Source organism: Somniosus microcephalus, chromosome 8 (genome assembly GCF_052327205.1).
Source record: "Somniosus microcephalus isolate GS21.2 chromosome 8, FLI_Smic_1.0, whole genome shotgun sequence".
NCBI lineage: Eukaryota > Metazoa > Chordata > Chondrichthyes > Squaliformes > Somniosidae > Somniosus > Somniosus microcephalus.
Genome location: NC_140994.1, coordinates 140,098,631 through 140,125,842, shown reverse-complemented (window position 1 = coordinate 140,125,842; position 27,212 = coordinate 140,098,631). Strand labels below are relative to the sequence as shown.

The following is a 27,212-nucleotide window of genomic DNA, read 5'->3' as shown; positions in this document are numbered from 1 at the left end:
CTTTGGACAACGTGAACCACTTTCCATACCTCGGGAGCCTACTCTCAACAAGGGCAGACGTCGACGACGAAGTCCAACACCGCCTTCAGTGTGCCAGTGCAGCCTTTGGTCGCCTGAGGAAGAGAGTGTTTGAAGACCAGGAACTCAAACCCGGCACTAAGCTCATGGTCTACAAGGCAGCAGTGATACCTGCCCTGCTGTGTGCCTCAGAAACTTGGACCATGTACAGCAGGCACCTCAAAGCACTGGAGAGGTACCACCAACGCTGCCTCCGCAAGATCCTGCAAATCCATTGGCAGGATATGCGCACCAACGTCAGTGTTCTTGCTCAGGCCAACATCCCCAGCATCGAAGCTTTGACCACGCTCAATCAGCTCCGATGGACGGGTCACATTGTCCGCATGCCCGATACGAAACTCCCAAAACAAGCGCTCTACTCGGAGCTCCGGCACGGCAAGAGAGCCCCAGGTAGGCAGAGGAAATGCTTCAAGGACACCCTCAAAGCCTCCTTGAAAAAGTGTAACATCCCCACCGACACCTGGGAATCCCTGGCCCAAGACCGCACAAAGTGGAGGAGAAGCATCCGGGAAGGCGCCGAACACCTCGAGTCTCTTCGCCGGGAGCAAGCAGATGCCAAGCGCAGGCAACGCAAGGAGCGCACGTCAACCCAAGCATCCCACCCACCCGCCCCTTCAACCACCATCTGCCCCACCTGTGACAGAGACTGTAGGTTCCCCATTGGGCTCATTAATCACCTGCAAAATCATTTTTAATGTGGAAGCAAGTCATTCTCGGTTCCAAGGGACTGCCTAAGAGAGAGAGAGGCTTCATCATCATGTGAAGCCTCATCACTGTGTGAGACTCGATCATATCCAGGGTAATCACTGACAACTTTCTCATCTCTTTGCGTTTGTACATCCTCCCCTTCTCGACCCTATGCTGGTCAACATCATCAACAGCAAGACCAGCACCATCCCTACCCCTTTCAAACTCGCCATCATCACTATTGCTCCTCTCCTTTATGAAAATGTCTAACCTCATCCCCTCTACTCTACAAACTACCACCCCATTTCTAACCAGCTCCTTCTCTCCATGAACCCTGAATGCCTTGTTGCCCCCAAACTATTCATTCATATTTCTCACCATTCTCTGTTTGAGTCCGTCCAATCTGGTTTCTGACCTTCCCACAGCATCGAGCCCTGGTCAAAATCATGAGTGACATCCCATATGAGTGTGACTCGCTGTCCCTTCTCTTCTTATTGACCTCTCTGCCACTTTCAACACTTTCAACTATTTTATTCTGTATGGAACTGCTGTCTCGTGGTTCCTCTCCTACCTATCCCAACACAGTCACTGCATCTCCTCAATCGTTCTTATCTCCTCTGTTTGCATCGTCAACTCTGGGGTTCCCAGCTCCAATCTTGGCCCTCTCCTATTCATAATTTACACCTTAATCCTAAGCAATATCATCCACAAGCACATAGCATGTGTTGTTGGTGCTTACTCTATCTCTCCCCCACTATCATCAACTCGATCAATCACTACACTTTAAGACTACCTGTCAAATCGAAATTTCCTTCAGTTCAACATTGGTAAAATGTTCCTTTATTTTTCTCTCCTTTGATTGAATTGTTTTCACTCCCCCACCCACCCACCCACCCACCCACAATGAGCTGAATGGCAATCCTCGGGAGTGAAGGCTGGGGAAGTGCTCTGTGGTTCCTGGGAATTGGAGTCATTTACATTGGAGACATATTCCTGTGCAAAGGCATCTTGTTTGTTTATGTAAGGGCTCTTCTATTGGGCCTCTAAATGTCGGCGTGCAGCTGGTTGGGTGGAGGACATTAGGATCATGCAAACCCATGTAATTGCACAGGGCCCCGAGTCAGAAAGGGGTTCCAAACGAATCCATTCATCAGTATTTAGTATCACGAGCGAGTGAAATGCAGGGGCCCCAAACCAAACCTTTGACCGGGGCCCTCATAAGGCAAACGTCGCCCCTGCGAGAGGGTGCACCCAGAGTCCAAGATATTCAGAGTGTCATCATTTGTGGAAGTTACTGGTGATTTTCTTTGAGATTTTTTTCCATATTGGTTTTGTGGTAAATCATATTTTAAGTGTATATAATGGAATGGGCGAGGAACTGCTGTGGCGGCGCTATCTCAGCGAATATCTTCGCATTAATGAGATAGGGTAAGGGAGTTAAAACAAGGGGGAAATGTTTTGGGTAATTGGGGAATAAGTGAAGATTAACTAATCAGAAAGGTGAAAGGTACAGAGATAAATAATTATGCAACGAGAAAGAAAATAGATGTAGCGGGTTGACATTTACAAAGTATACTATAGATGATAGAGATTTTATTTGTATCTCTGTTGCTGGAACCTGGTGCCAGTCATGTTGTTGTGTATAACATAGAATCACAATTCATGTGAGAGAATTCAGCTGCACCATTGACTATGAATGACTTGAGTTTGGGACCCACCCTGAAAGTTGCACTGACTCGAATATAGCACCAGAGGGAGGCAAACACCATTTGCTCACAACTCCAGCGATCTGCAGCCGAGACACACAATCTGCTCAGGGCTAGGACGCTATTCTCTTCATGCACCTGTGTGTTTGAGAAGCGAGTACTAGGCTTACAACCAGCGGTGATCTATCTGGTGAGCAGTGTGCTTACTAGTGACTGCTGTCTATCCGGTCAGTGGGTAAGCGAGCTGCTTCACTGGTTTATTTGGTGTTGAGCACTGCACTTTCATCGAATCTTACAGCACAGAATGAGACCATTCAGCCCATCGTGCCGGTGCTCTTTAAAAGAGCTATTCAATTAGACCCACTCCCCTGCTCGTTCCCCATAGCCCTGCAACCTTCCCCCCTCAAGTATTTATCCAATTCCCTTTTGAAAGTTACTATTGAATCTGCCTCCGCCACCATTTCAGGCAGTGCATTCCACATCATAACAACTTTGTAAAAAAAACAAATACTCCTCATCTTCCCGCTGGCTCTTATGCCAATTATCTTAAATCTGTGTCCTTTGGTTACTGACCCCGCTGCCAGTGGAAATAGTTTCTCCTTATTTACTCAATCAAAACCCTTCTTGATTTTGAACACCTCTATCAAATCTCCCCCTTCACTTCTCTGTTCTAAGGAGAACAACCCCAGCTTCTCTAGTCTTCATGTAACTAAAGTCCCGCATCCCTTTATGGCAGATATTACACCCTGTGCAACACCCCACATACACCCTGCGCAACATCCCCACACACAACCTGCGCAACACCCTAAATACACCCTGCGCTACACCCACCATACACCTTGCGCTACACCCCACACACCCTGAGTTACACCCCACATACACCCTGCACTACACCCTACACACCCTGCGCTACACCCCACACACCCTGCATTACACCCCACATACACCCTGCGCTACACCCCACACCCTGCGCTACACCCCACACGCCCTGCATTACACCCCACATACACCCTGCGCAACATCCCCACACACACCCTGCGCAACATCCCCACACACCCTGCGCAACACCCTAAATACACCCTGCGCTACACCCACCATACACCTTGCGCTACACCCCACGCTACACCACACACACCCTGAGTTACACCCCACATACACCCTGCACTACACCCTACACACACCCTGCGCTACACCCCTCACACACCCTGCGTAACATCCCCCCACACACCCTGCGCTACACCCCACACCCTGCGCAACATCCCCACACACACCCTGCGCTACACCCCACACACCCAGCGCTACACCCCACACACACCCTGCGCTACACCCCACACACACCCAGCGCTACACCCCACACACCCTGCGCTACACCCCACACACCCCGCGCTACACCCCACACACACCCTGCACTACACCCCACACACCCTGCGCAACATCCCCACACCCTGCGCTACACCCCACACACACCCTGCGCTACACCCCACACACACCCTGCGCTACACCCCACACACACCCAGCGCTACACCCCACACCCTGCGCTACACCCCACGCTACACCCCACACACACCCTGCACTACACCCCACACACCCTGCGCAACATCCCCACACCCTGCGCTACACCCCACACACACCCTGCGCTACACCCCACACCCCGCGCTACACCCCACACCCCGCGCTACACCCCACACCCTGCGCTGCACCCCACACCCTGCGCTGCACCCCACAAACACCCCGCGCTACACCCCTCAGACACCCTGCGCTACACCCCACACACACCCTGCGCTACACCCTACACACACCCCATATACACCCTGCGCTACACCACACACACCCCGCGCTACACCCCACACACCCTGCGCTACACCCCACACACCCCGCGCTACACCCCACACACCCTGCGCTACACCCCACACCCTGCGTTACACCCCACACACCCTGCGCTACAACGCACACACACCCTGCGCTACACCCCACACCCTGCGTTACACCCCACACACCCTGCGCTACACCCCACACACACCCCGCGCTACACCCCACACCGCGCTACACCCCACACACCCCGCGCTACACCGCACACCCTGCGCTACACCGCACACACACCCCGCGCTACACCCCACACCCTGCGCTACACCCCACACATACCCCGCGCTACACCCCACACACACCCTGCGCTACACCCCACATACCCCGCGCTAAACCCCAAACCCTGCGCTACACCCCCCACACCCTGCGCTACACCCCACACCCTGCGCTACACCCCACACCTCACGCTACACCCCACACACCCTGCACTACACCCCACACCTCACACTACACCCCACACACCCTGCACTACACCCCACACACACCCTGCGCCACACCCCACACCCTGCGCTACACCCCACACACCCTGCACTACACCCCACACCCTGCGCTACACCCCACACACCCTGCGCTACACCCCACACACCCTGCGCTACACCCCACACACCCTGCGCTACACCCCACACACCCCCTGCGCTACACCCCACACACCCCGCGCTGCACCCCACACACACCCTGCGTTACACCCCACACACACCCTGCGCTACACCCCACATACACCATGCTGACACCTTTTGTGCCAGTGTGGCAGAGTTTGCGCTGAGGTTTCAGAGTGGCACATTCTTGGCTGTTCTGGGATCTGTAAACTCACGGCCGTGGTCCAGCCAAATGCCTCGTTAAGCAAACACGGATTTTGAACGGTAACATTTTTTACTGACTGCTTGCTGCAGTCCTTCCTGTCCAGCTTAAAATTGCTGTTGAGTGAATATTTACTCAACTGAATCACCTCCGCACATTCCCAGCTGCGGGCCACAGTGACTTTCTGTGTCACATTCTGAGCAGCTGCTGAAGCTAGGACTTCATTCCCCCAAACTCCCCCCCCATCTATCCTTAAGACGCTGATTCTTGGAGCATTGGACTTTCATTGGTGTCAACCGCCATGCAGTGCATTTCCTAAGTGGCTATTCTTGATGTATGAGCCTAAACAGTGGCAGGCTATTGGACCATGGGCTGCATTGTATCGGAACTCATTCCTGTTGACATCTAATGGCCACACGTATGCAATTTCCAGCAGAAGTCATTCGGTAGTGGGGAGCTCAGTCCCCTCTCTAACCCAGTGTGAATTGTCTCCACGGGTCCTGCAGTGTGTGTCTCCTGGTGCTGGTCCTGCAGTGTGTGTCTCCTGGTGCTGGTCCTGCAGTGTGTGTCTCCTGGTGCTGGTCCTGCAGTGTGTGTCTCCTGGTGCTGGTTCTGCAGTGTGCGTCTCCTGGTGCTGGTTCTGCAGTGTGTGTCTCCTGGTGCTGGTCCTGCAGTGTGTGTCTCCTGGTGCTGGTCCTGCAGTGTGCGTCTCCTGGTGCTGGTTCTGCAGTGTGTGTCTCCTGGTGCTGGTCCTCTGGTGTAGGCCCTGCAGTTCAAATCTTAATGTGCAGATATCTTAAGTTGCTGATCTTGGTCTTCTGAATTAGGAACCATCTACAGGGAAACAGCACTAAGAACAGCTCTTTCCAAACATCTAGGCAACAACAAACTTGCAAATAAGAAACCAGTGCAAATAGAACCGAGTTGCCTGGTCTTTGTGGCCAAGTGTGGCCCACAGGCATCAGCTTAGACACTCCTGCCGTGGGGGATTGGAGCCAAGTCTGGCTCTGTCCTGATCCAATGTCACACTGGTGTGTTCCAGTCCTGGTCACCGAATGGTGGCTGGGAGTGGAGACCTTTGTCTGATTTTTTTTTACCCTCCATTCCTCATCTGATGTCAAGGCTGAGAACAGCTAACTCAACCCTGATCAGGGATGAGAACGTGGACGTTTGGCCTCTGTGTGTTTGGCTTAGTTCCACGTCAGTTGGTGTTACTAACTGACTGAGCCACTGAGGAAACTCTCCACTGAAACCACTGAATCATGTAGTACTTCACCATTTAAAAAAAAACAAAATTCAGGTGTTTACATTTCACTGTGAGTTGCTGTTCATAGATTGTGTGCCTCTAAAATATTTTGAGTGTTGTGTCAGCCGTGGCTCAGGTGGTAGCACTCTTGCTGCTGAGTCAGAAGGTCATGTGTTCAAGTCTCACTCCAGACATTTGAGCGCAAAATCTAGGCTGACACTCCAGTGCAGTGCTGAGGGAGTGCTGCACTGTTGGTGGTGCCGTCTTTCAGATGAGATGTTAAACCGAGGCCCCTTCTGCCCTCTCAGGCGGACATAAAATATCCCACAGCACTATTTTGAAAAAGAGAAAGTGGAGTTATTCCCAGTGTGCTGGGCAATATTTATCCTCAAGCAACATCACTAAACAAAGATTATCTGGTCATTATAACATTTCTGTTTGTGGGAGCTTGCTGTACGCACATAGGCTGCCACATTTCCTACAACAGTGACTACACCTCAGAAAGTATTTCATTGGTTGTAAAGCGCTTTGGAACGTCCTGAGGTCGTGAAACGTGCGATAGAAATGCAAGTCTTTCTTTTCCTTGTGTGGACAGGGAAGGATCTCTGTGTTATTGATATCTTCATTATTTCTAGTGTAATCCTAAAGGCAAAAAATATAGTCAATGAGATCTAACGATAGGGAGTCATGTACAGGCACTGGATAGAGCAGAGGGATCTTGTGTACACCGGGTGTGTTACTTCCCTTTAATATCCAGATGTATTGTAGGGGAGTCACATAGACACTGGGTACAGCAGAGAAATTCCGTGTACACAGTATGTTACTCCCCTCTATTAGCCAGCGAAGATTCATATTGGCATGGTGAGAGTCATATGGTACAATATCATTCACAAATATCATCACATATTGCATAGCTCTTTCAAAGAGTCAGCACAGGCATAATGGACTGAATGGCCTCCTTCTGAGCTGCAAGATTCCATATACTGAGGAGAGAAATTTATAGCTTAGGGAGAAAAAGCTGGAGGTGGAGCTGCCCTAGGACTGCTGTCTCCCACCTCCTGCTGGAGTGGCATTACCTGATCTCTTGGAGTACATATTACAGGTGGTGACGGGAGAGGCTTGGAGCTATTTTCCCACCTTTCCCCTCTCTTGAGTCTCTCGGCCGTGCACCGGTCCTGCTGGGAGTGTGGATGAGCTACACCCTAGGGCTCCACTAGGTGGCACTCACAAGCCAGGGCTGTTGAAGTGTGTGGGAGGCACCCAGGGAATGACTCTCCTTCCTTCCCTGTGGAGAAGGACCGAGCTTCAAGCACCAAGGTTCTGTTCACCACCTCCACACAAAGCCACGGGCGAGATAGGGAACTCGGAAGCTGGAGGATGGCGAGGGCTCCAACGATCAGTGCGCCCCTCCCCCCCCTTGCTTGTTGACTGAATAGATTTAAACGGTTCACAAAGGAGTTTCTTCAAACCCACCTGTGGACCATAGCTGTAGCTGTCTGAGATACCTGAGCTGAAGGACCCCATCTTGGAGTGCGTAGTGTTTTAGATTTGGCCTGTGCAGGACCCAGCAAAGTCACAACATAAATACAAGATTTCTCCTTTTTTTTAATAAAATTATTTGAATTCTCATAAATATTTTGATGAGAAGATATCATCCAATTACATCCTTTGTACATATTGTGTTGTCTTTTTACCTCATACTGTTGTGTATATATACAGACACGCACTTGCATACCTCAGTGCAGAGGTGTCCAGATATTTGCCTGAAAATAATGAATTAGGTTAAGGGGTTGAGCAAAACCAGCCTTAGTTTAGAATTTTGGTTTGGTGCTGACCCCCAACTTATTTACCTCGAACCTGGATCTGGATCACTGAATTTCAGGAGCCAGACACTTTAGAAGAAAAAGCAATACCCAAGTTTTGTTTGTTGTGAATCTTGATTTCTTAATGAACAGCAGAGACTGAAGTTTGTCAAGAAAGTTGAGCTGAGTAAAGCACTGGGAAGAGAGATCGTTTGGGTGAACATCAAACATTTGGGTCCAGTATTGCCCACACTATTAGGGTTTCTACCTTTTGTCAAGTCTAAAAGAGAGCTGGGGGGCTGGGCATGGGAGGTGGGTCAGGTGGGATTGTGGTTTGTGTTGTGATTATTTTTTCTCGCTTTGCTGATGATGACCGTTTATTGAAACCTCAGCAAGCTCAACCGCAAAAGGACCGACCTCTTGAGACACAAAAGCCAGCTGAGAAATGGACTATCTTAGAAAGTCAGCCATTTCACAGCCTAGTTTACATGTTAGACATTTCTGGACACCTCACTCAACAAATAAAAACTGGACTGTGCAGACTGAAAGTGGACAGGTCGCAATCCTGCCCATTAGTTTAAAGAGATTAGTAACACAGAGAAACAGATAACCAAACCAAACAAAGGCACCATTCAGGATCTCTTGGAGATAGTTCAGTCCAGGCGCCCGCAGCAGCCACCTCTCTGATAGCAGCCGGGTCCTTCAGCAGTGGTTGACCACGGTCCCTTCAGTCCTCACTTGTACCACTTGGAGCCAAGTAGGGTTTTTACTGCCAACTCCTGAAGGGTGAGGCTGATGGTGGACGGCCTGAGAGATGCCACTTGAGGCAGAGGCACCAGCGCGCTCAAAGAGACTTCTGAAAACTGGGCTGCGGGCAGTATGTTCACATTTTTTTTTAAATACGCTGGTGGATTAATGATATTAGGAATCAATGTGCCATTTAGCACTCGGTGTTCTTTGGCAAGAGCCCTGGGATGGCATGGTGCAGTGCCAGGATCGAGGCCTTCACAGCTAGCACTGATAGTGGAAGTGTTGATGCTGGTGGATCTTCCCCTCCGTGTGCGCATGAGTGTGGGTGTGGAAGTCCGTGTAGATTTTGGGGTACACTTTGGGGGTGACCGTGGGCACCATGGTGGGGGCTTGAACCAACAGGTGGGGCTGGGCCGCCACGGCGAACTCGGGGTTTCCAATGGGCATGCAGTCTTTGTCCAGGACCACACAGTCCCGCTGGTGTCGGTGCGGGGGTGGGGCTGACCTGTGCCTCCTGGTCTGGCAAAACCAAAGCAGAATCGTGCCAGAGATGAAGATGGCACCAGCTGGGATTCCGATGATCACCGGCCATGGTAAGCCGCTGGCGGCACGCGAAGAGGTAGTCGTCTTCTCGATTTTGGGATCTGTGGCAAGCAACAGTCCAGGAATAACATGGAACAGAAGAGAAAGGAGAGTAATTACCAGAGTGTTCACAAAACAGAAGTCAGTATTTATGAGGGGGGTGGTGGCACCATTTTGGCAGAGAGACCTTATAGCTCTCAACATTCTCACAAGTTTAGCGGGAATTTCTCAATGCCATTCTCAAGTGCTCCCAGTCCAGGTGCAGCATGGCTTATATGCTCCCTCTACGCTACCCTATCAAATACTCTCAGATCAGGCAAAGTTCCTTCTACTTTTCCCCAGCAATGTGCTTTTACTTTTTTACTTCTGAATCACACCAGCTGCTTACATTTCCATTGGTCACACCCACCATCCTCATTGCCTCTCTGACTGAGTTTGCCAATTTAGTACCAACTAATGCTAAAATGGGCCCAATTTTGATGCTGTGGCCTTGTGCCCAGTAAGTTCTGAGCTGGTGCCTGGCTTGAGACTGCCCAAGCTCATCTTGCATAGGGTTTTATGTAGCCAGCAAAGAGGGGAGACTGTCATCAAACTCAGGTCTCTGAACAGTGGACAATGTGCTAAGCTACTGGGCTGCCCGTCCAGCTCCCCTTTCATTTGTCGTTACAATATTAGTAATAGGAAAAATCTAAAAAAAAAAGCTACTTGAGGAAGACATTGTCAACTCTTACTACAGTCCTGAGAGGTATTTAAAAGACCCTCACACACAGTCCCCCAAACTCAGTGTTGGAAATAGCCATTTTAGGATTTATTAGTCACGGTGGTTGCCATACCGATGAGGGCTGGGAGTTACATTGAACAAGGCTCTCTCTCCCTGTTCTACCTCAACGTTTGGAGAAGATCCTGAGTCACTCCATATCCAAGAAGATTCCTCAACCCAAGAAAAGAGCAGTCGATTGTTGACCCACCTGGAAGCACGGTGAGAAAGGCGCTGCGAAAGCTGTAGCCCATCGTGTTGGCGCCCAGGCAGATGTACATTCCGGAGTGGTCTTCTGTCGCCCGCGCTATCAGTAGCTTGTTGAGGTACGAACCGTCTGGACGGGACCAGACGTCGCCTGCTGGCAGGACCACAAACTTCTGCCCCCCGACCTCGATGGTGGAGTTGTACTTGTTCTCAGTCCCATATTCTACTCGTTTTAGCCACTGGACGACGGGCTTCACGTCACTCCGCACTTTACATTGGAAGGACGTCGTGCCTCCATATTCTACTGTTGTGTTGACAGGATGAGTGCCAGTTAGAACGGGTTTGGATCTTGTCCTCTCTGCAAGAAAAGAAAATCAAGCGACTGAAGGCTAGAAATGATTGGAATGAGAGAAACGTTCCAGAATATTTTTTCTGTTATTGGGTTATTGCCCTGGGTTTTTCTCTGATTTTTTGCCTCTCCCAGGAGATTACAGGGCTGAGGGGGAGTGAGAAGTCACTAGTCATTCTGCTCCAGCCGTCATGAGGTGTGCGGCAGGCTTGATGGACCAGCTTGTCATTTCCTGCCTGTCAATTTGGTATGATTGTTGACAATGTTAACAGGCTGGAATGTATTTCCTTTTTCCGTTACTTTATCTGCGGCGTTACAATAAGCAGAGTAACTTTAAAGTAGCAGGGGGAGGAACTTGAGACAAGATGGTTAGGTGGTTGTACGATAATATCACTGACCCCCATATCCAGCTTTAATTATTTTAGTTTTACTCTTCATTTCCCCCCTCTCCGCCCCCTCTTCGACTCCCCCTGTCCTGTGAACAATCTTCTGGCTGAGATGGAGGCTCGGGCCTCCGTCGATGCTAACCTTACGATTGGCCACTTGAAGGTCCACGACAGCTGCCTCCTGGTGATCTGTCCTCTCCCAGGAGATTACATAGCTGCGGGGTGTGGTGGGGGCGGGGGTTAAGTGTCTAGTCATGATTCATGATGCTCAACATGAATGTGGGGCAGGCTTGATAGACCAGCTGGTCTTTTCCTGCCCACCAATTTCATATGTTTGTACGTCCCTCGCTGAATACTCAGGCTCCCCATCCCTTGTTAAAATTTAAAATCCACATCCTGGTCTATAAATCTCTCCCATGGTCTCCCCCTCTCCACATTCTCCCCCCCCCCCCCCCCACTCTATCTCTGCAATCTTCTCCATCCCAAAAACACTTCCCAAATGCTCAGTTCCTTCGACTTCAACCTTCTGTGCATCCCCCTCCCTTCAGCTAACCAACAGCAGCAGGGCCTTCAACCACCTCAGTCCTACTCCCTGGAACTCCCTCCCTAAATCGCGCTAGCTCGGCACTCTTCTCCACTTGCAAATGCCTTCTCAAAACCCTTCTCTTTGAATTTGCTCCTAAATCTCTCTCAGCTTGGGCTCAGTTGGTAGCACTCTCGCCGCTGAGTCAGATGGCTGTGGGTTCGGGTTCCACTCCATAGACTTGAGCACAAAATCTAGGTTGACACTCCTGTAATGCAGTACTGAGGGAGTGCAGCGACACAAAGATAGGTGACATTGTCGGCAGTGTAGATGAAAGCTAAAATTACAAAGGGATATCGATAGATTAAGTGAAAGGGGAAAACTGTGGCAAATGGATTTCAATGTAGGCAAATGTGAGGTCATCCACGTTGGACCTAAAAAAGGATAGAACAGAGTACTTTCTAAATGGTGAAAAGCTAAAAACAGTGGAGGTCCAAAGAGACTTGGGGGTCTAGGTACATAGATCATTAAAATGTCATGAACAGGTACAGAAAATAATCAAAAAGGCTAATGGGATGCTGGTTTTTATATTTAGAAGACTAGAATACAAGGGGGTAGAAGTTATGCTGCAGCTATACAAAACCCTGGTTAGACCACACCTGGAGTACTGTGAGCAGTTCTGGGCACCACACCTTAGGAAGGATATATTGGTCTTGGAGGAAGTGCAGCGTAGGTTTACCAGAATGATACCCAGACTTCAAGGATTAAATTACAAGAGATTACATAAATTAGGGTTGTATTCCCTAGAATTTAGAAGGCTAAGGGGTGATTTGATCAACATTTTCAAGATATTAAGGGGAACAGATAGGGTAGAGAGAAACTATTTCCGCTGGTTGGGGAGTCTAAGATTAGGGGGCATAGTCTAAAAATCAGAGCCAGACCTTTCAGGAGTGAAATTAGGAAACACTTCTACACACAAAGGGTGGTAGAAGTTTGGAACTCTCTTCTGCAAACGGCAATTGATGCTAGATCAATTGTTACTTTTAAATCTGAAATTGATAGATTTTTGTTAACCAAAAGTATTAAGGGGTATGGACAAAGGCATGAGGTGAGGACGCAGATCAGCCATGATCTCACTGAATGGTGGAACAGGCGCGAAGGGCTAAATGGCCTACTCCTGTTCCTATATTCCACTGCCAGAGGTACCGTCTTTCGGATGAGACGTTAAACCGAGGCCCCGTCTGCTCTCTCAGGTGAACGTAAAAGATCCAATGGCACTATTTCAAAGAAGAGCAGGGGAGTTCTCCCTGGTGTCCTGGCCAATATTTATCCCTCAATCAACATCACTGAAACATATTATCTGGTTATTATTGTTGTGTATGTACCTTTAAGAGAATAACTGGTCTCAGACTGCAGTACCGGCAGTGACCACCCCTGTATAAAAGGCGCTAGTGAGCCTCTGTTGTTTTCAGTTTCACTATTGACGTCCATCAGTAAAGACGTGTTTTGTTCAACTCCTGCTGTCCGTGTCTCAATCATTCACGGACGTAATACTGGCGACGAGCAGATACGAACCTACCTACAGTCTGCACCACCTCCTGGGATCCATTCCTACAGTGAAGTGAGCAGAGGTCGAGGCCAGAAAGAAAAGAAAGTAAGAGGCAGTAGAAACGGGCGTCGACCGTGGGCATCCGCCCTGTGTTGCGGAGTTGAAGATTGCTGGAGAAGCTGTCGGAAGCGGGGCCTGGTTCCTGTCGACGGTGCTTCAGCTAATCGGGCTGGTGGCAGGTAGTGCACTGTTCCTTCCTGGGCTGCGGCGGTCGCGAACTCGAGCGGGTGGTTTGCAATGGGGCCGAGCAGCGTTGTCGGGAAGAAGAGAGAGAGAGGGTGGAGCACACAGGGCGCGGCCGGCGCTACGAAGCCGGGCTGCGTATAGACCCGCGAAGAGGGAGGCAAGAGTCCCACAGGGTTGTTCCACAACGGGAAAATAATAAAAAAAAGAAATATTAAACGCGCAACCGCGAGGAGCTGCAGGTTGCAACGGGAACCGCGGAAAGCAGCGCTAGCAACAGCGGGGAAGAAGGCAAAGCGCGGGAGGCGCCATCTTAATCAGCGGGGAAGAAGGCAACGCGCGGGAGGCGCCATTTTGTTAAATCGGGGAAGAAGGCAAAGCGCAGGAGGCGCCATTTTAGATTTGCAAGGTGCCGAAGACTGGCTGTATCACTGCTTTTGATAATACAATAGAGGACTGGACCACGTATGTACAAAGAGTCGAGGTATATTTCGAGGCAAACGAAATAGCGGAGGAGAAAAAGGCATCGATATTGCTAAACTTAATGGGCGCTAGAACGTACGGCCTATTGCAGGACCTGATTACTCCAGCCAAACCGAAGGCAAAGAGTTTTAACGAAATTGTTGCTGTCCAACAGAGGAACACCTAAACCCTGCACCGCTGTTGATAGCAGAAAGATTTAAATTCCACAGGAGAACTCAGCATAAAGATGACAGCAATGCTGAGTACCTTACGGAACTACGCAAGCTATCAAAGCACTGCCAGTTCGGAGCAGGACTGGCAGATACCCTACGGGACAAATTTGTCTGTGGACTCCTGAGTGAAGGAACACAGAAGAGGTTACTCTCAGAGAAAGAGCTGACGCTAGATAAGGCTTTCAGCGTGGCAGTATCGTATGAAGCAGCAGCCAGGGGAGCTGCAGAAATTCAACAAAAACCACAGGAATACGGCACCCACGAAATGACACGGGGATTTGCAAAATGTTATCGCTGCGGCAGAACTAACCATGACCAGAAGGACTGCTGGTCCAAAGACAAAATATGCAGGCAATGCGGGAAGATGGGACACATTGCACGAGTTTGCAGGTCTGGGAAGAAGACCAGCGACAACAAAAAGGCTACTAAGGAACCGTACAAGAAAGTACAAAAGATGACGGACAGTAGTTCCGAAGACCAGATGAGCGATAGTGAATCCGGGAACAGGAGACTAAGCTGTCTCAAATTTCACAATGTAATCGCAAAAGAGGATCACCGAACCATTTGGGTCACCCTCACGATAGCAGGGTCCCAAGTTAAAATGGAATTGGATACAGGATCAGCGCTAACCGTCATGAATCGACAAGACTACGAGCGGCTATTTTCACACATACCCTTGAGAGAGACATCCATCGTCTTGACGACGTATATGGGGCAAAAAGTATACCCCAGAGGAAAAATAAGGGTGCCTGTCGAATACAACGGCAAGAAAATACGGAAATTGTATCTCTACATACTGCCAAATGGTGGACCACCGTTATTGGGACGGGACTGGATCAGGAAGATAAACTTAGATTGGCACTCCATTCATGAATGACGGTGGACGGTAAAAAAGATGAAGACGTCACTCCTGGACGATTGTCAACAATCTTAGCTAACGCCAAGGAGGTATTTCAACAAGAACTGGGCACGCTTAAAGGCGTAACCGCCTCGATAAAAATTGAAGAGAATGCAGTTCCCAAGTTTTTCAAAGCAAGACCGGTACCATATGCAATTCGCCCAGCCGTCGAGGCAGAGCTGGAGAATCTGGAGAAGGCAGGCGTGTTGTCTAAGGTCGACTGGAGCGAGTGGGCGACACCCATTGTTCCTGTCATGAAAAAAACGTTAAGCAATAAGTCCGGGGAGCCAAGGAAGATTCGCATCTGTGGGGATTTCAAGGTGACGGTGAACCCAGTCCTTCACACAGTACAATATCCTCTTCCAAGGATAGAAGACATCTTCACCTCACTGTCTGGAGGGAAGCGTTTTACAAAAATTGACCTAGCACAAGCATATTTGCAGATGGAGGTTGAAGAGTCCTCTAGGAAGTATCTCACGATAAACACTCACAAAGGTCTTTACCAGTATCATCGATTGGTATTCGGAGTAGCATCGGCTCCGGCGATATGGCAAAGGGCGATGGAACAAGTCCTGCAAGGGATTCCGGGGACTCAGTGTTACTTGGACGACATCCTTGTGACAGGTGAAGATGACAGTGAACACCTTAACAACCTAGAACAGGTGCTCACTAGACTACGGGAACATGGGCTGCGAGCCAACCGCCCAAGTGCGAATTTTTTAAGAAACAGATATCGTATTGTGGCCACGTGATTGATGAAGAGGGGTTACATAAGTCCCCTGACAAAATTGAAGCGGTTGTTAAGGTCCCAGCGCCTGAAAATGTGTCGCAACTGAGGTCATTCCTCGGATTGGTGAATTACTACCATAAGTTTTTGCCGAATTTGTCGACAATTCTGCACCCACTGAACGCCCTGCTACGAACGGGGGTAGCATGGAAATGGAGCGATGATTGTAAGCGGGCCTTTCAGAAGAGTAAGGACTTAATCACGTCAAGGGAAGTATTGGCTCACTACAACCCAGCACTGCCGATCAGACTGGCGTGTGATGCGTCTCCCTACGGCATTGGGGCGGTACTGTCACATAAATTCCTTGATGGTTTAGAGAGGCCGATAGCTTTTGCGTCACGCTCGTTAACTTCTGTCGAGCGTAACTACGCCCAGATTGACAGAGAGGCCCTCAGCCTAGTGTGGGGGGTGAAGAAGTTCAATCACTACCTGCACGGTCAAAAATTTACTCTACTAACCGATCATCAACCTCTTGTCTCCATTTTCAACCCTCAGAAGGGCGTACCGATAATGACAGCACAAAGGCTGCAGAGGTGGTCCCTTTTCCTAGGGGCACACCAATATGACATCGAGTACAAAGGAACTAAACAGCATGGAAATGCTGATGGATTGTCACGCCTACCGTTGCCGACGGTGGAAGAAGAAGACCTTGCAGTGGATCCAATGGAGTTATTCCACTCGACCATAGTCGAATGTCTCCCTGTGACGAATGCAAACATAGAAAAGGAAACACGGAATGACCCGACACTATCACGGGTCTATGATTTAACGGTGAAGGGATGGCCAGCACATGGCGAACCACTGCTGCCCGCATTCTCGCCGAGAAGAGAACAGCTGTCAGTGTGCAGAGGAACCTTGATGTGTGGATCCAGAGTAGTAATTTCACCTAAGTTGACGGATAGAGTGCTCAATGAGCTTCATGAGGGTCATCTGGGTGGGGTAAAAATGAAGAGCTTAGCCAGAGCGTTTGTGTGGTGGCCGGGAATCGATAGAGAAATCAAAGAGATGACCAAGAGCTGTGCAGGATGCCAGAAGGTCCAAAACGCCCCACCACAAGCTCCTCTGCATCCATGGGAGTGGCCCTCATCTCCATGGCAAAGGGTGCACATTGATTTTGCTGGTCCCTTCATGGACTCGATGTTTTTAATTGCGGTGGATGCACATTCAAAGTGGCCAGAAGTAATAAAAATGTCCTCAACCACCACGGAAAAAACTATCACAGTTTTACGAACCATATTCGCCAGGAATGGGCTGCCTGAACAGATTTGCTCTGACAATGGACCACAGTTTGTGTCTGAAGAGTTCCGGAGGTTCTTAAAGAACAATGGTGTTAAGCATTACACATCTGCCCCGTATCATCCAGCCACTAATGGATTGGCCGAGAGGTTTGTCCAAACATTCAAGAAAGCTATCAAGGCAATGTGTAATGAAGATATACCCCTACAACACAAGGTGGACAACTTCTTGTTTGCCTACCGGAATGCGACACATGCGGTTACCAACCAAACTCCAGCCATGATGTTCTTCAATCGAAGACTATGATGCCGCTTGGATTTGGTTAAGCCAAACGTCCGAAGAGATGTGGAGAACAGGCAGTTTCAGAATATGAATGAAAGGCCGACCAGGAGTTTTAAGATAGGTCAACCAGTTTTGGCCCGGGACTACCGCACTGAGAAATGGTAGCCAGGAACGATTTGTACACGACAAGGACCTCTCATGTATACCGTGGACGTTGGGGAGAGCATTGTAAGACGCCATGCTGACCAGATTCTAGAGTCACTGGAAAACGTCAACTCCACACCACGATCTGATACACCTGGTAATGAAATCGATGTTCCAATTGCAGCTACCGCAGAACCGGTAATATTGGAAGCAGATGAACCAAACAACGACATTGATCCCGACTCAACATTGCCAGAAGAACCTGATACCCCAAAGAGGCGTTATCCAGACAGAATCAGGAAGCCTCCTCAAAGACTGAACTTATAATTGCTTAAACTTAACCAATGTATCTAGCAACCGTAATTGTGATTGTAATTAGTTATCATTTAGTTGTCAAATGAATGTTATGTACTGTTTATCTAAAAGGGGAGGAATTGTTGTGTATGTACCTTTAAGAGAATAACTGGTCTCAGACTGCAGTACCGGCAGTGACCACCCCTGTATAAAAGGCGCTAGTGAGCCTCTGTTGTTTTCAGTTTCACTATTGACTTCCATCAGTAAAGACGTGTTTTCTTCAACTCCTGCTGTCCGTGTCTCAATCATTCACGGATGTAATAATTATCACATTGCTGTTTGTGGGAGCTTGCTGTGTGTGTTTCCTACATTGCAACAGTGACTACACTTGAAAATTACTTCATTGGCTTAAAAACGCTTTGGGACGTCCTGAAAGGCGCTATATAAATGCAAGTCTTTCCTTTTTTGATGTTCGATCTTGTGACAGCAGCAACTTACCAACAACGTCGAGTTTATAGGTGGCGTTGATCTCGCCCGCTGTATTGAAGACATGACACGTGTACTTCCCGCTGCTCTCGGGCTTCAGATTCCTCAGGCTAAGCGTCCACCTGTTCCTCTTCTTCTCCGAGAGCTGCTGATCGTCCTTCCACCACACGATGTCAGGGCGAGGGTTCCCGCTCGCAGTGCACTTCAACCGGACCGAGCTGCCGACGGGCCGTGCTATCACTCGCTGGCGCATCTTACTGGGCTGCGTAAACTTCGGTTTAACTGTGCGCGGGGGAAGCAGAGAAATGAGGCATCAACATAGTGACACTTATCAAGGTCATTCTTTTGCACAGATTAAAACCGGGAGCTGGGGAACCTACCCCTTTTCTCCATCCCGGGGTTTGGCACCAGGAGCAACAGCAAGCCGCCTTGTCAAGTCCGAACAACAAAGACTAAAATGCTGCAGATGCTGCAAATATTAAAGTAAAAACAAAAACAAAACGCTGGAAATACTCGTCAGCACGTGTGAGGAAGCTATCAGAGTAGGTAAAACTCCCTCTACTGTGCCTCATCAGGCACTCTCAGGTCAGGAAAGCTTGGGTTACATGCAGAGTAAATCTCCCTCTACTCTGCTGTGTCAAATACTCCCAGGTCAGAAAGACCATGGGGTACACACAAAATTAAGCTCCCTCCCCCATGCCTGACAACGTGCCTTAAGCTTAACTTCAGAAGGTGCACCTATTGTACCTTTGTGACAGTTTACTTTCCAACACCCAGACACTTTCTTCCCTCGCTGTATTATGAGAGGCAATTCTGTGCCAATTTTATGCTGAGTTGGAAACAATTTGCTGCTGTGGACTTGGGCCCAACAGGTACTACGTGGAACAGCATTGAGACCGTCCTAAATCCACTTAAGCTTCAGACACTTTAAGCAGGCAAACTTTCAACCCGTCAACCTGGGCCATGTTAGACACCAGGTCCCACCACATGCTGTATATAAAAAGGTGTTGCCAGGTTTTCAGTGGCTACCTACCCAGCTGCGTTCCTGTGGGCTCCTCGTTTGCAAATTCAGATTGGGGCCCTTCAGGAAGGGGCTGGCCACTGCTTACTGTGCTGCTGTCATCTGTAAAAAACAACATACTGTATACTTTAATTGAATGGGCTGCGTCTTTCCACCAAGGAGCTGCCCCTCAAAAGAAGCTTTTGTTTTGTTTTACTCAATGATTTAAGCTGAAAGTCCACGTGTAATTCAAGCAGCCATTACCACCCAGCCTTGCGTGATCCAGTCTCCTTGCCCATTCTTGTGTCCAATGCTAGCCGTCCAAACATTACAGGTGGTAGTGGAGTCCAGCAGAGAACTGACAATCCCGGTTGCCATGATGTATTTGGTTTGGCCTAACTCCAGTTAGGCCATTGGCTACAAGAAATCCAGACCCAATATAATGTGGTATAACTTCCTATACTGAACCACAAGTTCAGTATCGAATTATAAAAATCAGAAATCCAAGAGATGCGTGTCCTGTGCCTGTGGAACTTTATTTCTGGCAAATGTAGGGCTTTAATTTGGAGCTTGCAAAAGCCTGTCGCCTCAACATTTCTTGTAACCTGTCCAAAGAAGATTTATTTTCACTTTTTTTGGAAAAACTAGTTCTTGTCCATTCTCAACTGTTCTTGAAACTGGCGTCAGTTTTTGTGCTGATTTTAATTTGATGAATATTATTCTTGGATTTTTTCCACTTCAAGAAAACAATGTTGAAATATGAAGTCTGATTAAGAAACAAAGAGTTATTTTTAGATAGTATATTTTGTTAACTCTAGCATTGTTTCCCTCTGATTTTATCCCTGTTTTCTACCCCTCTCCAATACACTCTATTCTATAGATATCATCTGATAAGTTCGCAGGTAAACTTCAACATCCCATGTAGCTCAAGAAACTTCTCTTCAAAATCAGAGCTGTCTATTTTTTTAAAGCCTTGTTTTAATGCTACAAAGGTACAAAAACACTCACTTAATAAGGAACATAGGAACAGGAGTAGGCCATTCAGCCCTCGAGCCTGTTCCGCCATTCAATTAGATCATGGCTGATCTGTATCCTAACTCCATATACCTTTTATACCCTTGTCTAGCAAAAGTCTATTGATCTCACCTCCTGACTCCCCAAAGCCTTTCCACCATCTACAAGGCACAAGTCAGGAGTGTGATGGAATACTCTCCACTTGCCTGGATGAGTGCAGCTCCAACAACACTCAAGAAGCTCGACACCATCCAGGACAAAGCAGCCCGCTTGATTGGTACCCCATCCACCACCTTAAACATTCACTCCCTCCACCACCGGTGTACCGTGGCTGCAGTGTGTACCATCTACAAAATGCACTGCAGCAACTCACCAAGGCTTCTTCGGCAGCACCTCCCAAACCCACGACCTCTTTCACCTTGAAGGACAAGGGCAGCAGGCGCATGGGAACACCACCACCTCCAAGTTCCCCTCCAAGTCACACACCATCCTGACTTAGAAATATATCGCCGATCTTTCATCGTCGCTGGGTCAAAATCCTGGAACTCCCTACCTAACAGCACTGTGGGAGTACCTGCATCACACAGACTGCAGCGGTTCACGAAGGCGGCTCACCACTGCCTTCTCAAGGGCAACTAGGGATGGGCAATAAATGCTGGCCTTGCCAGCGACGCCCACATCCCATGAACGAATAAAAAAAAATTTAAATTATGAATTAAGCTAGCATCTACTGCTTTTTGTGGGAGAGAGTTCCACACTTCTACCATCCTTTGTGTGAAGAAGTGTTTCCTAACTTCTCTCCTGAATGGCCTGGCTCTGATTTTAAGGTTTTGTCCCCTTGTCCTGGACTCCCCCACCAGTGCAAAAAAGTTTCTCTCTATCCTATCCATTCCTTTCAAAATCCTAAAAGACCTCAATCAAATCACCCCTTAACCTTCTCTATTCCATGGAATACAAGCCTAGTTTATGTAATCTCTCCTCATAATCTAACCCTTGGAACCCTGGTAACATTCTGGTGAATCTGCACTGCACTCCTTCCAAGGCCAATACATCCTTTCTAAGGTGCGGTGCCCAGAACTGTACACAGTTCTCCAAATATGGTCTAACCAGGGCTTTGTGTAGCTGTAGCAAAACATCCTCCCCTTTATATTCTAGCTCTTAGAGGTATATACTGGTTCTGTATTAAGCTAAATTCTTTTTTGAACACTGTTCATCTATAGTTTTACCCGATACAGTTTTGATCAGTTTGCTATCGCCAGTCTCTGTCTCAACCAGTTAAAGTTAGCTGTACCAAATTCTAAAATCTTAGTAACTGTTACGCTTCTCCTTTTCAAACCTAACATTGAATTTAATCATATTATGATCACTGTTCGATAAATGTTCCTTTACTGTTAGATTATTAACTAACTCTGGCTCATTACTCATTACTAAATCTAGTATGGCCTGTCCTCTTGTTGGTTCTAGAACATATTGCCGCAAAATACTATCCTGAATGCACCCAAGGAGTTCACTACCTTTCTGACTTGAGCTATTCTGGTCTTCCCAATCTATATGAAAATTAAAGTCTCTCATTAAAAAAACTCTGCTTTTGCTACAAGCCTCTCTAATCTTTGAATTAATACATTCTGCCACTTCATTGCTGCTATCAGGAGGCTTGCAGACTTCCTCTCATGAGAGTTTCTCTAATGAGGTTTCCTCCCATGAGGGTGCCTCCTGTGAAACTTCCTGTCATGAGCAGTCCTCCCGTGAGGGGTCCTCCCATGAGGGTGCCTCCTGTGCGACTTCCTGTCATGAGCTGTCCTCCCGTGAGAGATCCTCCCATGAGGGATCCTCCCATACCTCTGTAACTGTGAAGTATTAGTCCAATATTTCCAAGGTAAGTTGTTCCCAACCTTAGTACGATAGCAAAATACTGCAGATGTTGGAAATCCGAAATAACAACAGAAAATGCTGGAAAAACTCAGCAGGTCAGGCAACATCCGTGGAGAGAAATTTGAGTTGACGTTTCGGGTCGAACCCTTCTTCAAAACTGGAAAGAAAAGAAATTAGATCGAAGGCAGGGCTGCAATCGGTCAAAAGAAGTGAAAGAAACAAAAGAGCTAGACGAGATGGTAATAGGCTGAGATTAGGTGTAAAGTGTACTGGCAGGGCAAGAGATAGCTGCCAGGTGTGAGAGAGAAACAAAAGGAAAGGTGGGGGGGAAAAGGAGTGGAAAAATTACAAGAAAAAATGTGTAATAGGGGCCGAGGTTATGATCTGAAATTGTTGAACTCGATATTGAGTCCGGAAGACTGCAGAGTGCCTAATCGGAAGATGAGGTGCTGTTCCTCGAGTTTATGTTGAGCTTCCATGGAACAATACAAGAGGTCAAGGACGGTGAGGTCCGAGTGGGAATGGAGCGGTGAATTAAAATGACAGGCGACCGGAAGCTCGGGGTCACCTTTACGGACTGAATGGAGGTGTTCCGCAAAGCGGTCACCCAATTTGCGTTTGGTCTCCCCAATGTAGAGGAAAGGGGGGGGGGGAAAGGAGTGGAAAAATTACAAGAAAAACCTTAATTCTGTTTGGGTGCACATCTTTGCTGTCAAATGGGCAGCCTGCTCCCATGGCTCAGCCAGTGAGTCCCATTGACCGATTGCTTGGAGCATGTGTTACCACCTTGCTTATCTCAGTTGACTGATTGGCTTCCCAGTTAGCTTACGTGACAAGTCTGCATCACAGTAGATACCATATTGGCCACAGTGAACTTTTGCAATGTGTTTTATAAGTGTTTAATCTTTAATGCTTGTTAATACCACAAATGTTTGTGTATGACATTGGGTGAAGACAGGATTGCGTTCAGCTATAATGCCCTCTCAGTCAAATCACTGGCAGTCACTGACTAGGTTCACATATATATATATATGTTGTATAGTAACATATAACTGTATAGTATATGTTATTATGCAACAGAATACTCATAATATCACAATATCAGTGACTCTGCTGCAAATAATTCATTCCAGACGTAATGTCGGTTCACTGTTATAAAATGTAATGGATGCTATCAAATATCTTTACTTCGTCCTGTACTGAAGTTGCCCAGCAGCCCCTAAAGGGTTAATGGCCTTGCTCCATTTGACAAAGAACAAACAATGGCTCTTAAATGCTGGTATTGGATAGGAATAGACAAGGCAGGCACTGACTGCCTGATGGGTGTATACCATCCTAGAATTCCCCTAGGATTAGGTTGCTTTTAACAAATACCATGGCTTCATGGGAATCTGACCAAGTGCATTCATGCATACTACTGGAGCCATCTGAAGCCTCTCATCCCTCAGTGTCAGAATCTCCCCTTTTAGACTACATTGGAGAAGCAGAGGAGTTTGAACTGGTGGCGCTGCGTGTTAGGATGTTAATGCCCAGGAACAAGGGGTGTAGGATGTGCTAAGTTCAACAGCCCGCATTTGCAACAAGCTCTGTTCAGGAACTGCTCTGAGTTAGGCGGGGCCAAACAGGTTGTGGTATCTCTTTACAGGAGGCAAGGGAAATTGGAGGTGAGAGTCAGGCCTAGTTGTCTCCTGTGCACCCTGCTCATTTGGCAGCAGAGGCAGCTCAACCAGGCAACATCAGCCTATATTTACATAAAGCTTTCAACGTAGTAAACGTCCCAAGCTGCTTCACAGAGGAAGGAAAGAATGGACGCTGAGCCTTTGTGGGCGAGTTAGGAGAGGTGAGTGAAGATTTGGTTGGAGAGATGGATTTTCAAAAGGGTTTTTAATGGTGAGGAGAGAAATAGAGAGAGGGGAGGGTTTTAAGAGGGCACAGAGAACTTCACCAACCTTAGCCCAGAGAGCAAGGCCAAGGTTGAATAGGCCCAAGGTTGATGAAAGATCTGCAACCAATGGTGGAGCTGGTGGTGGGGAAGGCCAGAGAGAAAGAAATGGATGGGACATGTGTGGATGCAGGCTGCAGAGGCAGGTCAGGGCGAGATCATGGAAGGCTTATAAATGAGAATAAAGATTTTAAGTTGCTCCAATGGGCCATAGGAAGCCAGTGTAGGTTCGGTTTGTTTTTTTGAGCAGGGGGTTGATGACAGTGATTGTGAAGGGGAGCGGTACAGTGCCTGAGGTGAAGGAACTGTTAACAATGCCAGCTAACATGGAACCCATGTCTTCTGCTTACAGAACCAATAGACTCCTGCCTCCAGAGATCCTTAGCAACCAGAATCGACAGTGTTACTGTTTCTAGAGAACATTAAGCACCGATTTTTACTTAAATCGCCCAGTGGGAATGGTGCGGGTTTGGGTCAGACACCAGTTTTATCTCCTGTCTGATTTTACTCTCCATTGACTTCATGAGTGTAAAACAGGCGTCCGACCTGAATCCCCCCCACCACCCTGTTCCCGCCGGGTGGGTTGTTAAAATTAGGGGCAGTAAAGTAACCAACAGAATGAAGAGGCTCGTACCTTCAAGCGCCCTTAGCAACCAGCACAACGGAGAGAGCCTGAACTCCCCGTGTCCATAGCAACCAGCACAACGGAGGGGGCCCGGACTCCCCGTGTCCATAGCAACCAGCACAACGGAGAGGGCCTGGACTCCCCGTGTCCATAGCAACCAGCACAACGGAGAGAGCCCGAACTCCCCGTGTCCATAGCAACCAGCACAACGGAGAGGGCCCGGACTCCCCGTGTCCATAGCAACCAGCACAACGGAGAGAGCCTGAACTCCCCGTGTCCATAGCAACCAGCACAACGGAGAGGGCCCGGACTCCCCGTGTCCATAGCAACCAGCACAACGGAGAGGGCCCGGACTCCCCGTGTCCATAGCAACCAGCACAACGGAGAGGGCCTGGACTTCCCGTGTCCATAGCAACCAGCACAACGGAGAGAGCCCGAACTCCTCGTGTCCATAGCAACCAGCACAACGGAGGGGGCCCGGACTCCCCGTGTCCATAGCAACCAGCACAACGGAGAGGGCCCGACTCCCCGTGTCCATAGCAACCAGCACAACGGAGAGGGCCCGGACTCCCCCTGTCCATAGCAACCAGAAGTTAGCAACCCCACTCACAAAACCAAGGGACCCCTATATGACAGCCTAAAGGAATCTAAAGGGATCTCAGCCGATTCCTTACTGAAAATGACCCTGAATTTGGTCGGAGTGCGAAAGCCCAAAATAGACTAGTCTGCCACCCTGGGTAGAAATAAATAAAAGCAAACGAGCGATACAAGGCTGCAACACCCGGGACGAGACGCCAGACATTTGCTTCTTAAATGCTCACACTGTTCAGAGAGGTTGCTGACTATTTTTCCTGGCCTAACTTATGCTACGCCAGGGCTGAATGGGGAAGATTGTTCCTCACAGAGCGTTTTTCCACACTTTGACCTGCCAGATACACTTGCCTGTTTCCATCGCCAACATGGTGAAAGCACAGCAAGAACTAACCAGCTGACAAAATTACAACCATTATGAGCCCGCCAGACAGATTTCAATCACCTGAAGGGGTGACTGACTGATACACAGGTTCTTTCAAACAGTAGACGGACTTTACTGAGCTGACCTCTAAGACACAAGAAAGAAAAACTTGCATTTATATAGTGCCTTTCACAACCTCACCATGTCTTAAAGTGCTTTATAGCCAACCAGCTGGAGTGCCCGGCGGTGCCGAGGCTTTTTCGAGGGCATGTTGTTGTTGGAAGAGAGAGAGAGAGCGAGTTGGGGGAAGAGAGAGAGCGACTGGGGGGGAAGAGAGAGAGCGACTGGGAGGGAAGAGAGAGAGCGACTGGGGGGGAAGAGAGAGAGCGACTGGGGGGGAAGAGAGAGAGCGACTGGGGGGGAAGAGAGAGAGCGACTGGGGGGGAAGAGAGAGAGCGACTGGGGGGGAAGAGAGAGAGCGACTGGGGGGGAAGAGAGAGAGCGACTGGGGGGGAAGAGAGAGAGCGACTGGGGGGGAAGAGAGAGAGCGACTGGGGGGGAAGAGAGAGAGCGACTGGGGGGGAAGAGAGAGAGCGACTGGGGGGGAAGAGAGAGAGCGACTGGGGGGAAGAGAGAGAGCGACTGGGGGGGAAGAGAGAGAGCGACTGGGGGGAAGAGAGAGAGCGACTGGGGGGAAGAGAGAGAGCGACGGGGGGGAAGAGAGAGAGCGACTGGGGGGAAGAGAGAGAGCGACTGGGGGGAAGAGAGAGAGCGACTGGGGGGAAGAGAGAGAGCGACTGGGGGGGGGAAGAGAGAGAGTGACTGGGGGGGGAAGAGAGAGAGCGACTGGGGGGGGAAGAGAGAGCGCGACTGGGGGGGGGAAGAGAGAGAGTGACGGGGGGAAGAGAGAGAGCGACTGGGGGGGGAGAGAGAACGACTGGGGGGGGGAGAGAGAACGACTGGGGGGGAGAGAGCGCGACTGGGGGGGAGAGAGAGCGACTGTAGGGGGGAGAGAGAGCGACTGTGGGGGGGAGAGAGAGCGACCGTGGGGGGGAGAGAGAGCGACTGGGGGGGAAGAGAGAGAGCGACGGGGGGAAGAGAGAGAGCGACTGGGGGGGAGAGAGAGCGACTGTGGGGGGGAGAGAGAGCGACTGTGGGGGGGGAGAGAGAGCGACTGTGGGGGGGAGAGAGAGCGACTGTGGGGGGGAGAGAGAGCGACTGTGGGGGGGAGAGAGAGCGACTGTGGGGGGGAGAGAGAGCGACTGGGGGGGGAGAGAGAGTGACTGGGGGGGAGAGAGAGCGACTGGGGGGGAGAGAGAGCGACTTGGGGGGGGAGAGAGAGCGACTGGGGGGAGAGCGACTGGGGGGGGGGGAAGAGAACTCCCTCCCCCCTCTCCCTCACACTCCACCCCCCTCTCCCTCACACTCACCCCCCCTCTCCCTCACACTCCCCCCC

The 27,212-nt window shown here is 49.3% G+C and overlaps 1 protein-coding gene across 2 annotated transcripts in view; it reads right to left on the bottom strand.

Moving 5' to 3' along the window:
* Positions 1-7,965: 7,965 nt before the first annotated feature.
* LOC147113819 (fibroblast growth factor receptor-like 1) overlaps positions 7,966-27,212 on the bottom strand; it is a 237,756-nt gene continuing 218,509 nt past the window's right edge. For both annotated transcript variants that reach the window (XM_085995161.1, XM_085995162.1), the window contains 4 exons: positions 19,382-19,471; positions 18,361-18,630; positions 10,481-10,834; positions 7,966-9,574 (listed from right to left, as the gene is read on the bottom strand). In XM_085995161.1, coding sequence (XP_085851287.1) covers positions 9,192-9,574; positions 10,481-10,834; positions 18,361-18,630; positions 19,382-19,471 — 1,097 coding nt within the window. In that variant the 3' untranslated portion in view covers positions 7,966-9,191. The remainder of the gene's footprint in view (positions 9,575-10,480; positions 10,835-18,360; positions 18,631-19,381; positions 19,472-27,212) is intronic.